Source organism: Linepithema humile, chromosome 2 (genome assembly GCF_040581485.1).
Source record: "Linepithema humile isolate Giens D197 chromosome 2, Lhum_UNIL_v1.0, whole genome shotgun sequence".
NCBI lineage: Eukaryota > Metazoa > Arthropoda > Insecta > Hymenoptera > Formicidae > Linepithema > Linepithema humile.
Genome location: NC_090129.1, coordinates 20,855,862 through 20,869,968, shown reverse-complemented (window position 1 = coordinate 20,869,968; position 14,107 = coordinate 20,855,862). Strand labels below are relative to the sequence as shown.

Genomic DNA, 14,107 nt, shown 5'->3' with positions numbered 1-14,107 from the left:
GAGGCTTTACACTTTATTTCGATCGTTGCTTTATATGAAAACCTCACACACGACAGCCTTGTACCTTAAAGAGAGGTAAGTATGAAGAATCAGTGCTCGCGATCAATTGAATGATACTAATAGCATGATATTAAATTGCGGTAAGTATATAATATTATACATTAAGAAGAAAATATATAATATACTGTGAATTATGAAGTACAATTTCCAGTAAGAACACATCGCTACACATTAATATTACAACATTACTGATTAATCTGTGGAAATTGAATGCTCTATGAATAATAAAATCAGTCTGATACTAACTTTGACGCAAGTCTGGCAAAATAGAGCGCAGCCTTTCGGTATTTTAATTAGCTTAATTAACTCAGCTAATGTACTTGCTTACTTTATTGTTTAAATTTGTACAATTCCACTACCTACAACACGTGGGTTTAACGCATAAAATGCATAAATGCAAGTACAAATATAAATACAGACCCCTACGTCGGTACCGACATTTACTTGTACTACTGCCAATTCATAACTATCCGGGAAGTAGAAAAAACAATGCTTAGCGCGACATAAAAATATACGTACAATTTGTGTTCTTATATTCTTTTATATAATTTTGAAAATAATTTATGAATTAATTATATTGAAATATTAAATGGAATATCTCATTATCTTTTTATTAATTCTGTGAGTTTGAATAGAAAATTGCAAACAATAAGTTTAATATCACATTGTGTTAATTAAATAATATGTGTCGACGTCACAATGTTATAAATGCACCCGACAATATAACAAAATTTGTCGCATAATGGATAAACAGTTCACAAGCAAATGCATCAAATGCCGTCAATTCCAATCATTCATAATTAATATATTTATATAATATCTATTTATAATTCATATATCAGTGCTTACATATTTTAATACTTTTATGCAATATACGGTCTGTCAAGATTCTTTTATTCCAACATATAATATTGCGATCTTTTGTGACAAAATTTATTCAACATTTTTTCATTTAATCACGCAAGTTATTATCGCACAGTTCATAATAAATTAGCACAATCGATTGTGAGTCTTTGAAAGGAATACGTTAAATACTTTTAATATATTGTTTTTTTTAGTGAATTATTTAATAAATATATTTAATGTGCTATTCTGTTTCGAGGTATATACATATTTCATTTAATATTTTATACTTTGGCATTTAAAATAAAATAATTATACTTGATCTGGCAAAGAGAAAGGAAAAATAATAAATGTAAGAAAAGTATAGTTTGAAAGAAACTAAACTTATATTTTCGATCATATTGAGAACTGTCTATGCTGCGTGAGCTTCGTCCAAGAGAAGCGAAGGAAGCCCTTCGATCACGAAACGAGCGGCAAGATATAACTGGGAAGTAAGTACATAACTATTTCTCTACATTACGACTAGAGAAGCGCGGAACTTTTCCAATCGAGCGCTGCTCCTTCGCAACGATCCATCGGTACTTTCGAAGCGTTCTTATCTACGTGTAAGCTGAGCCTCGTAAAAGATTTCCACGTCAACGGATTAGTCGGATTACTATCTCAGAACCATTTCACCACGCTATGCAGACTGTACAGCCATGTTATATATTTTAGCTATCGCACAACTTTATTGAAAAATATTTTAGCGAGTTTCTTTGATGAAATTGAAATTTTTATTTTATATAATAATAAATTTTGTAATTTTATGAAATCAAAATGTTTCAAAAAATACTTCAAATATCCATTATAAAAATGGACACTGCAATATTAAAGTAAAGAAATAACTTTCTATTTGCAGACGTTCTCTTTGAAAAATGTATGATTGCAGACGCGTTGGGAATCTAGAAATGCGTTTAAACGAATTAAGTCGGAAGAAATGTACGCAACAGTGTTTATTTACGAGTGGCGGGGGAGTGAAGGATTAAATGTCGCAGTTTCCATTTTCATTTGCTAAAGATTCCGCACGCGTTCGTCTTTCCCTCTTTCGCCCACGCGCGCACCGTTAATTTCTTATCTCGCGCGTGTTGCCGGCGACTCCTTTATTTCGCCGGCGAGTATATCCACCCCCGTGGACGCGCGCTCCACAGGGGCAAACACCGCTGCCGGAGGGGGCTGTCCCACTCCCCGGTCCCGTCTCCCTCGCTCTCTTTCTCGACCCCTGCAATCCCTCGCGACCGACACGATCGATGGAGCGTCGCCCGCGGTGAGTAACCGGTCGACGCGACGTGACGCGACGCCGCGGACTCTACATACGTAGGCGTCGCATAGCGCGCGTCGACCGGAACGCAAAATGCCATGGATATAATGCCACGCGCACGGTTCGCTCCTATCTCATTTCGAGAAACGCGCAATACGATTTAGCTGCGTAATACGATTCAGAGTTAATATGATTAGATCTTTGAGCGCTGATAATACAAACAATTAAGGGAAGAGCGGCGATCCTTCGAATCTCAAATTTAGATAGTACGACGAAGAATCAAAATGAACGGAGGGGCTGTGCATTTTAATCATGCGATTATTTTCCCGAGAGTAAGAGTAGCTGGGCACTTCGTTACTCGCTCGTTCAACTTGCTTGTAGACGAATTGCGAGCGTAAACGCGAACGGCCAATTTTGCGAAATAAAGTTAAACGAGCAACGCGATGAGTTCAAGCTCAGCACGAAAATAATTAACCCTCAGGTACTATCGGATAAGTTAAACGCTGGTTCGTAATAGTTAGAGCTAAATATATTGCCCTAGGAGCATTCCTTGGATTAACTTCGCGCTGTATGCTCGCGCATTAGCGAACGAAAAAGTGAACAGATTAAAATAAAACTGAATAAAGCAGCAAAGATAACATAATTGCATTGATACCATCAGCACAACGTTCTGCTGAACGAAAAATATTCGTCAGTCAGGTTCGTGAAATGTACTATCATGTCGAAATGGAATATTAAATTTTATTTAAAGCCCTCTTCCTTTGTTGCATAAGTTTTAATTAATGTTCCCTTTGTTTCGTAAAATTGGCTCGGAAAAAAAAATATCTCTTGCCGTTCAAATAATTTTTCCTATAGTTTTATTTATATGAACCTTTTTCACTGAATCACTAACCGAATAAAAAATGAATAAAATATTTCAACATTTTCTGAAAAAAATTTCAAAAAAATTCTGCTAAGGCTTTACTTTTATGTAGTAAATCAGAGCACAATGATTAAAAACAAAGAAAAAAAATAATATTCGATAAGATGATAGAAATACTAAATGTTAAAAAAAATTTCCACATATTTCTACATATCTTTTTTATGTGTGCAGCATAAAGTCGTACAATATTGTACGTGAATAGCAATTACGCAGTCCATGTTGGACTGAATGTGACCTTTGCTAGATTTTAGATCGCCAAAGTGTGACTCAGAACTGTAAGCCGTCCTCACGACGCTGAATCACTTTGCGTCATTGGAGAACTACGTTTCTCCTGGCCACTAATACCTGTCGGCTAACTTTACAGGTGTACGCAAAATAGAAGTTATGACTTACCTGAAACCCACACGAACGTTGGGCAAAGTGAGTTATACGCTGTACCGTAAGTCGGAGTTACTTTGTAACGGCAAGTGTGAGTTCATGACACATCATTTCTCCCCTTAATTGCGCAGCAGAGTATTACGCGTCATTTTAATAATTTGCAATCCATTAACTTCTTATCGATTCTTGGAAATAATGCCTGAAAGTATCAAAAGAAATAATAAAACCTATCTTTTCGTCATTTATTTATTCAGATAGATCTCGTGATTAGAAATTAGAAACGACTAATTTATGGTTAATAATTTTTATTAAATATCTTGCAATTTCAGAATAGAAAATAAAAGTGTAAAACAACGAGATGTTCTAAATTTCATTCAATAAATCGTTTAACACATATTTACATCATACAGTTCTGAATTTATTTTAAATTATATATTTTAAAAATATCAATATTTTACTTATTCTAAATCAACATCTTACTTATAATAAAATTTAATTGTAAATTACGAATTATGAGAGAATTTCAGTAATAACGTATTGCAAATGAGTAGTAGAATTTTGTCAGAGAATATTTTGAATTACATTTTACACCGTATATAATTTTAAAATTATATATGTCGCCATTGAATTTAATTTAAATTAAAAAATAATTGCATTCTTTTATAGAGATTGATCTTTGTTCCCCATACGTACAACAAGATCCATCTGGCGATCAAGAGCTGAACGAAGAGCGTGTTCGGTGGATAACAATGTACTACACGGAAATGTGCTTTCATTGCTATCCAGCAAGTGCTGCAAACTCGCGGCGAGCTCTTCAGCTCGCTCTCCAGTTATGCCTCTTGCATTTTACGAAAAGGATTGGGATAGTCGCTCTCATGCTTCTCTCTGCTTATTATTATTCCGTACTGCTTTATCAGTAGGATACTCACAATCAGTATCATGACGCTATTTGTAGATGGATGTATCATTGAGAGATTATTTGTTGAATTATCAAATAAATTTCAGTAAAGCCTGAATAAGAACTGTAACACAATGCACAATTTGACTAATTTAGTTTTAATTTTCTTGGAATTAAAATATTTATAAATGCAAGCTTTGAAAGTTCTATTTAAATAAAAACAAGTTATCGCAATTAAATTCTCTAAAAATGTGAAATTATCGAAAGTAAATTCTTAAAATCAAAATTTTTAGAAAGATTTTAATTTTTATCTTCTCTCTAATTATACATTTTTAAAGCTGACGATTTTTTCAGAGCAAGTTTGAAAATGTTAATGTTACGATTTAAATTCATGACATCTGCATTTGTAGAATTGGAATTGTTTTAAGTTTTACATGCTTTTAATATTCTTCTAATATTTAATCGATTTTTAAAAAGGAATTTTTTAAATTTTATTTTGTATTAAATTAGTCAATAAATTGATTTAGCAACCATACTTAACAATAACAAGATTGTTTTTTTTTCTGAAATTGATACTAAATTCGCGGCGAAGGAATTTGCGGTATGCCCTAGAAATGGGCATCGGTATTTGAGCGATCGACTGAGGTGATAGCTCGCATCGCGATTTACTGTCATTCTTACAGAGAGAAGGAGAAAGGAGGAGACCGATCGGCGCACGGTTACACGTTATGTTGCCGCTAATTTGGATTTATGTTCGCGTTCGCAAGTCTCTCGGCGGTCGTCGACACCTCGCTCGCCGTTCGATTTTAGAGAGGCAAACAACTTTGGTTGCAGTCGGCGTGCGATATAAAGCAGCAGCAGAAATTAAATAACAAACGGTGTATTAATTCATCGAACTCTTTAGGAGTCGCGGCACATTTGCTAAATAATGTTTCTAAAAATGCGAGGTATCTCTGACACATTCATTTTATTTACTACAAAACATTTTCCGCTACGGCCGACGCGCCATTAAGATCTTAATCGCGGCGTGTTGTTCTGGATCACCTTAGATAATTAAATTTCACGGATCTACGTGCGCGCAGTCTGATTTGTTGCGCAGAAGTCTTGTCCCCCGCACTTTCGCGCTCCGCTCGCGGAGTCGTGTTCACCATATAGCGGCTGATTTATTCCCACAGCGCTCTCGATATATCGGAAATCTCCATGCATTAATTCCACCTGTACGAGCGAGCGTCCGCGCGCCGGCACCCGCTCTCGCGATCGACGCCTGATTTATTTCATCGGTACGAATTGACGTCGGCCTATTGACTATACGGCTACGAGGCCGTCATGATAGGCACGAACAAGCACACTCAAATACATTAAGCGCAAATCGGCCGGAGCGATATTGTAAGTGTCATTTTACGGAACAGGACTTATATCTTAGAAATTCATGTTGCTTTGATATTTTAATTCAACAAAAAATAATCATAAAAATGTTCAAGATTTTCATTTTGTACTTAAAATGATTATTGAGATCTGATAAATCGCGAATTTAATTGAGCACCGTCGCAAAAAAAAAACCAAAAATCTTAGAACAACTTGAACAGAGATTACTCGATTCTTTTTCTTTTCCAGCGTTGCTGAAGAGGTTGATGCACCCGAGCGTGCGATGCGCGTGAGAAACGCAGCGAGTGCACGCCGCGGACCGCCGTTACGATGATCGGGCGCAACTTTGTATGGAAATCCCGATGCGCGATAAACGCACGGCGGGCGGAAAGCGACGCGGCGAAAGGGAAGAGAAAAGGGGGAAAAGGCGGGGAAAATGCGATCCGAGCGGGTGGTGGTAGCGAAGCGCACCGGCCGAGAGGTCATCATTATCCACTATTATCCGCTCTCGGCCAACCACTGTAATCCGTATTTCATTTTCTGCTGGTTTTTTGTCGCCGGTCGAAGAGTAGTTACGGAGCCCCGAGATTACAGGCGCTGTGCGGCCCACTGTGAGGACCGATAGTTTCCGCGATGCAGTCGGAGAGCCGAGGTGCAACGCGTCTGGGCGGAGCGCATCCCCTTGCGAGTCCCGCCAGACTGCCCCCTTCGTCTGTAACCCCGTGCGCTACGATCGGGTCAAAAGGCTCGGAAGGGCGTACGCACTCTTCACTCTAACATAAAATTCAGTTTTTCAGTAAATAAGAACAGCTGGATTGCAATAAAGAAGAGGGAACCAGCTAGGATCTAAGGGCAGCGTTATAAAATGTTAACGTATTTATGATAATTACAAGAGATTCAAAAACACATATAAATGTTAGATATATTTCAACTTTTTGATCTCTTTGTCTAACGCTGAAAATAGGACGAAATCTATTATCTTAGGAATATTTTATAAAATTCTCTAATTGCGTCGAATAATCATATATCAAGTGGGAGAAAAAAGATGATCGATTCGGCTTACAAAATATTCGAACTTGAACGCGTCTGAATAAATAAAGGTTTGATAGAAAGAATTATGTTCGCAAGTCGGAACTTGTTTCTAAAATAATAAAAATCGCGACGGGTCTCAATATATCTCTGGATCGCGCGCGGAAACATACCCTGACCCCCGAAGTGCATCGGCAGGGCTCGACCCTTGCTGCGCCGCTTACCTTCAATGCCTTCGCCCATCGAGATCATCCTTCGCAGATCGATCTCCAAATCCGCGAGACAACGCGTGTCGCTCGTAATGAATCTCGGTTGTTGCATAATGAGAGCATAAATTACGCGTTCTCGTACAAGAGCTCTCCCTCTCTCTCTCTCTCTCTCTCTCCCTCTCTCCCCAATCTCTCTCTTTCTCTCTCTTCCTCCCCTCTTACCCTTTCCGATCCTTCGTCCCCTCTCCGATCCTCAACCATACCTCCCGCCTGCTATCGCCGCTCCGGGCAAGCGCAATAAATTCCGACGTATAGACAACGGGGACCCCGCGGGGCCCCCGCGTGTCGTCCGCGCGCGCTGGCGCTCGTTGTTCGTATATATTTACCTGGCAATTAGTTTTGCGGAGAATGTTGTTGTCCTTGGTCGTACAGACAGAGCGAGCGTGAACGCGCGCGCGTCCGCGCGCTCGTTTGCGGGGGTGTCCTCGCCGTCTGCGCACATCGCCGAGAACAACAGCCGGGAGAATCTTGAGGAGAATTTATTTACGCTTCACTTTTGACGACTGTCCCAAGCGTTAGCTATATTTACGTAAATCACACAAATTTATGACTACATTATTTTTATGGAATTATGTAGGTTTTTTTTTTATTATGAATTATATGTGCAGTTTTAAATCAAGTTGTTACATAACTTGATATTGTACTCTTTTTTTTTTAACAAGATATGTTAATTGTATGAAATTTTAATTAATTTATATTATACATCGACGCTTGTAGAAAAAGAGGTTTAACTGACAATTTCTGCTATTGTAAGTAAATTTGGGAGAATCTTACTTGCGGTTCCGTTTGATTTGCTTCTTACGAACAATGTAGACGCCTTTGTGATCGCACTCCGTTATATCGCGCATGTTGATAAGCAGCCACGTAACGGAGGAATCGTGATGTCAGTGTTAGTCGGCGATACTCGTGTCTAAACAAAATCCGCGCGCTCTTGAATAATGCCGTTTAGCGGATCGTGAAACAATGGGCGACCCGATAAAATTGCGAGGACTCATTTATCGCGCCTTAACGATACACGGTCCTCGGCGGCACCTTATGGTTGCACTTCGCTATGAAATCGCGGCTATCTCCTCTCTCGCCCTTTGCTCTCCTTCCTCCCCCCGCCCCCGCCGCGTGCTCGTTACTCTCCTTTAACACCGCGGTTGAACCGCGCGCTCTCCTCCGCCGAGTCGGCGATATTCGCCGCGATAGATCGAAACGGGCCCCGATTTCCCTCCCCCCCCCCCCCTCCCGCCTACCCTTCGCGCTGCTGGCTATTTTTATTTCGCCGCCGCCGCTCTCGGCGCGAGGTGTTGTTGCAACAAGGTGTTAGATTAATTGCGCGATTAAATCGTCGTAAATCTCGAAAAGGGACGCCCACTCGCCGAGCGCATAAGGGTGCACGGCCGAAGGGCGAGAGAGAAATAAAGAGAGAAGGAAGGGAAGGCCGCCTTCTCGTACTCCTCCTCGACGTTTCCAGGGCGATACGAATCTTTATGGCGGCGAGATTCTCGCCTCCTCTCTCGGCCGCGCGTTCCCTTCTTCTTCGCGCCGCCAGAGACGTCGATTCTGAAATCGGAATGCTCCGGCTGGATCGCCCTCTCCCCTCCCCCTGGAGGAAGACTCTCGCGTCGAGAGCAAATACTCCCCCGCCGTGGCTATCGGCGAGTAATCGATAAAGTTCGTATGCGCGAATTGCTCGCGGACGGAGTTTGCATAAAAAAAAAGAGTGTATGTACCAAAGATTAATATCTCAATTGGTTGCGAAAATACTCACCTGTCGGATTTTTCGCAACGCCAAGTGCATAAATCATTTCCTTAATCGATCCTGCGCAAAAATTTCGAAAGAGAGGCTACTTTTCTGTAAAAATAATTTAAGGTACATTTTAAACGGACAAAAAATACAAAAAAATATTCTTTGCAATATTTTCGCGAAAGAATTTTGTTTCGTTATGAAAATAATAAAGAGAATAATTACGTGAGGTATGATTGCGTGCGTGGAATTTAAAAACGATGAGTCACTTAATATCATCGACGACGATTAGAAATTCGACCAAAAGACTTTCACTTGGTCGCTTTCGCTTCTTCTGGTGAACTCTTAATATACTGAAATAAAATGCCTTTCGTTACTTTGGCGTTGGCGTAACGAAAGTTTCGGGTGACATATAGTGCAAACTCCGGGAGATCGTAAACGCAACACACGCTGTAAATAAATGACATACGTTTACGAAGTTTTTATTTATTTTTATTTTTCTTTGCTTCGTGTTAGTAACTCGCTCCGAATGTCGGTAGCAAGAAATGTCGACGTAAGAAAATATATATGTGTGTGTATATATATATATATATATTAATATTATTATTATTATTGCTCTGGTCGAGGCTTATCTCAGTCCACACGCAAAACGCGCGTTTCGATCGTCGATTCTATAATCGACGTTGATCTGCCTTCAAATTTCATAGCAGATTTTCGATAATATTTTTTGAGAATAGCCTTGACTATTATTATTATTATTATCATCTCGTGATGCGCCATACCCACCTTAATCTCATTAGAACAGTCGAAACATGAATACATAAATATATAATATGATATATGTATAACAATGTCTTGATAAGACCAGTTGTTAAGTAGGAAATCAACGCTTAGTCCTAATTAAATCTCTGTTCATATAAAACCAGCAACGTCTTAACTATATACGATTAAACAAATATATATATATATAAATATTCGCCAGTGGTGTTCGCAAATATGTACAATTCAATGCGCACACATCAATAATTATGTTCTGATTGCCAAAGATCACTGAGAAAGTGGAAGCACATGTTTCTCTTTCGTCATCGCTTTTTTTCTCACCGAGATAAATAAGTCGTACTGATTCTAAACAAACTCTAAACATCAATAATCGTAACGTCTATTGTACTCTTTGTAGACGTTTGATAATGGACGTATTTAGTGAGTAAAACAATTTTTTCGCGCAAATATCTACCAAGTTATTTAATTTTCTTGCGCGAAAAACTTGAGATTCTGTCAAAATAAATTCTTTTTGGAATTAATTCAAAAATGCATTTATTTTTAATTGCAATTTAACCCAAAAAATTAATTTTTCTTAATTTTTTATCACAAAAAAATTTAGTTTTCAATAACGAATACGTCTATTAACAAACTCTCTATATAGAGAAAATTCCTTCACAATGGACAGACTCCGTTTCCTCACAATTTAACCAAACCAAGAAATGTGTGTTCCTTTTTATACAATTCCCTAATCCTACAACTTCACCTTAACAATAATTAAATTAATAAATAATCGGTTAGAACAATAACTATGTGATTACGCGAATCGGATTTATTTGATATTGCTTGTGCCACTTCGTCCCTCAATTCCATTATTTCCCACTTCTCTACCTAACTGCGAAATTAACCGCACTCTTCGACTTTGTCCGTGTCAACGAACTGCACTCTTCCTTTCTGTCACTGCAATCAGCGGGAAGGAATTCCCCGCCGCCTTCGAGCTTTGCCTACACTTTATCGCGGAATTGAAGAACCAACTACCGTTAAACCTACAGAATGCGGTAAAGCCTGGCGCAAAACGAATTGCAGGTAACCCTCGATATGCAGACGTTTTTAGCGAGTCTAGAAGCCAACTGTAATGTTCCATCGAAAAGTATTTCCTTCCTATTGTATTGCATTTATGTATTTAGTTCTACGAAGTAATAAGAATTTGCGAACCTATTTTTCAAACCGTTAATAGATTTTCTGACAACTCGAAAAATCGAAATAACAAAAGCCTCTCGCTATAAGAAAATTAAATTTATAATATTTTTTTCCATTCAAATTTACACAAATTTAATGGTGCCTCGAGAGTTTCGAGGCCCCGCCTCGGTCTACTTCCAATTTGCGTTGCATGCCAAGCTGCATAAAAAATAATAATGCACATGTCGTAGAAACCCAACAGGCGTGGAAGCGCGCTTTACGATCTAATTACGCGAGCGATTCCATTTTCTCGACAAAACTAATTGACATTCGCTCGTTCACGCTGCGATGTTCTTTGGCATCGAGTTTCTGCGTTGTACAAATGACTTGAACTCTTCTGCAGCCCAATCAACGAAACTCATTTTGCTCACTTAGCAGGTCGAATAATGTAAGCAAATTTCGTAGTCTTTGCTAAGACTAAAATAATAAAGAACGACAGGAAATATTAATCAAACTACGTTCTTCTAAATATTGCAACTATCTGACGCTTTCAGCGTTGAATTTAAATTATTTTGAGAATGTATACGGACCTTGGTATAAAAATTTTGTTATAAAATTGTCGCGAGAAATTGAAAATTCAACAGACTATACATATACATCGCGAGAACGGTGAAAGGTCCGATCGTCGACTAATGTCACGTTATTATAGTCGGCTGAGAATGGTTCAAGTCCAATGGTAATGGGTGACCACGGACGTAATTGCATTGTTCATCAATTGCACTTTCGCACGAGCGAGAAACGACCGTGCAGTAATTCCCGACGTTAAACTCATGATCGAGACAAAGCGAACCGAGATGGAAGCGACATCGGTCACAGAATCGACGGAATATCACGCCAAAGAGCTTTCAGCGTTACACGGCAAGATTGCTCCGTACGTCAACCAAGATAGACTCAGTTATAAATAAATAAAACGAATATATATATAACGATTACATATATGTCGCAAATATCTATATATACAACCGATCGGTGAGCGAATGTGTGAACACGTTAGTGCAAATCTTATGGTTAGCCATATCGAAATTCGCGAAATTTCGAATTAATTATTTTATATGCGTTATCATAATATATCCGAAATCGCAATAACAGATTTACTAAAATATACGAAAACAAGCACTTGATTAAGTATGCAAAGTTAGCAGGTTCTTAAAAAAGAGCGACAGAAAATTATGCACGAACGATAGAAGTGAAGAGATGCGACGAGATTTCTATTAAGCCGATAGCGAGAAACTTGTTAGACAAGAATAATAATGTGCGATAAAAAAAAGATAGCGATGTATGAGAACCTCCTACAAACTACGAGCATGAAGGATCGACGCGATCGACGTCGTAATCGCGATCGCGCGAGCGCTACAGCGAAAAACGAAAGTATGAAGAATAAAAAAAAAGAATCTCTTCGAGTAACTTAAGGGCGGCTCACGTGAGCCCCGATACACTTACGCAGCTAAGTTGCCTTAAAACCTAAATCGTTCATGGAACATACAGCTTTTAATATATCATAGATATATGGGACCAAAATCACCAGCACCAGTCGCGCGCCTGTGACGCCTCGAGAGCGCGCCGCGACACGATCGCCAATAATTATATTCCCTCTTGAACGGAAAGTCCACGATCGATCACCACCTGAGCGTTTCTTGATCGATTCACGAGCGAGCGAAATTTCGCGCAATCGCCGGTGATCGCCGCGTGCCCGATCGAGACTCGTGGTTTCAGCGGTTCCAGCGTCCTTCATCGCGATGCCCACGGCACGTGTCTAAGGCACGCTCGACAAGTTAATAAACACCTTTCCGCGCGCCGCGTAAAAATGTTTCCACGACTTCGCGCGTTCGTGTCAAAGATTGTAAAGTCGCAAAAATGTAATTAACCACGTTACATCGCGATACGCTGTTGCGAGCAGTCAACGATTATCTCAGCGAAGATATTTTTATTTTACAAAAGGCGCGGCGAATTGACATTTCGATATTTTTTTTTCCTCTTTCACGGTTTCATTTATATTTTCATTAAATCGCGACGTGAGACGCCCGAAGGACGGCCGTTGTTGCGGCGTTGTTGTCTTTTTCCTCATGCAAAAGTGTTATAAAAAATAGATTCTCTCCGACTTCGTTTTCCTCCCCGTTCGTATCGTCGCTTCCGTCGTCGAGGAAAAGCGAGACAAGCATCAAGCAGCGAACAGTTCCGCGCGCTGAGGCACGCCCGTGCGACATATCGCGCGCGTATCCGACAGCTCGAGGATCCGACGACTGGTGCCGACAAGCGATCGTGAGAATAGAGGGGAAAGATTTATTTCTTCCCTTTTCTCTGGCGAATCTCCACTTGTTCGCGCCTTCACTTCGCGATGAGAGCTCGTCTCAGATAATTATTAAAAAAAAAAGAAAAAGAATTCGAAAATAGAAGAGACAAAGAGAGACAGAGAGAGAGAGAGAAAAAGAGAGAGAGAGAGAGAGAGAGAGAAAGAAGAAGAGAAAATAAACGCAAAAGCAAAAATGGTCGCCCAAAACGGGCGTACTAAATGGACCCGGCCGTAACTCGACGTTATCATCGCCAATAATATCGAGCACGGCGAATCGTTTACCTTACGATCTCCGTGAAGCTGGGCTCTTCCGGGAGATTTTCCTGAAGTCACTCGCTCTGGATCGCAGGCGCACGCGGACGCGCGCGCGAAGCAGGGAATAGGAGGATTAGTGGAGAGGAAGAGGAGGAAGAGGAGGAGGATTGGAAGTGCGGGGGGATGAGGCCGAAGGGCTCCTTACAGACAGTAAGGATGGCAGAACTGGTACACCAGTCTCTGGCTGCGCTCCGTCTTCTTCATGATGCCCTTCTTGTAGTACTGCCGGATGCTGCGGCTGAGCTTGTCGTAATTCATGGCGGGCCGATTCTTCCGCTTGCCCCAGAGCCGCGCCACGCGCACCGAATCTTCGATTTTGAAGACCCCCTTGCTGCGGTCCAGCCAGCGTATGCAGGAGCCGTGCACGCCCGGGCTCTGCAACAGCTCCTTCAGGAACTGCCAGAGATGGATGTGGCTGCCGCCGTTGCGCATCTTGCCGCCGCTGTTACCGCCGCCTTGAGCGGAAGCGCACTCCTCGTCCTCGTCTGCAAAAAAAAAGCCGAACAGACGCGATGCGGCGATTGAGAAGCAAAAAATGGCATACCGTAATTTTTTATTAATCTATATCTTATTTGTAGCGGTAAAAGCTGCGTTACGTTGCGTCGCGTTCGGTTCGCGTTCGGAAATATGTGGATTCGAGCAAAAAATAAGGCGCGGCTACTTTCTTCGCTAAATAAGCTGTTTGCCGCTTCAGCGCTCGACAAATAGTGG

General features: G+C 40.3%; 1 protein-coding gene across 1 annotated transcript in view; it reads right to left on the bottom strand.

The window, feature by feature from the left end:
- Window positions 1-9,259: 9,259 nt before the first annotated feature.
- Ets98B (DNA-binding protein Ets98B) overlaps window positions 9,260-14,107 on the bottom strand; it is a 62,717-nt gene continuing 57,869 nt past the window's right edge. The window contains exon 6 of the mRNA XM_067350603.1: window positions 9,260-13,881. Within this exon, the coding sequence (XP_067206704.1) occupies window positions 13,538-13,881 (344 nt within the window). The 3' untranslated portion in view covers window positions 9,260-13,537. The remainder of the gene's footprint in view (window positions 13,882-14,107) is intronic.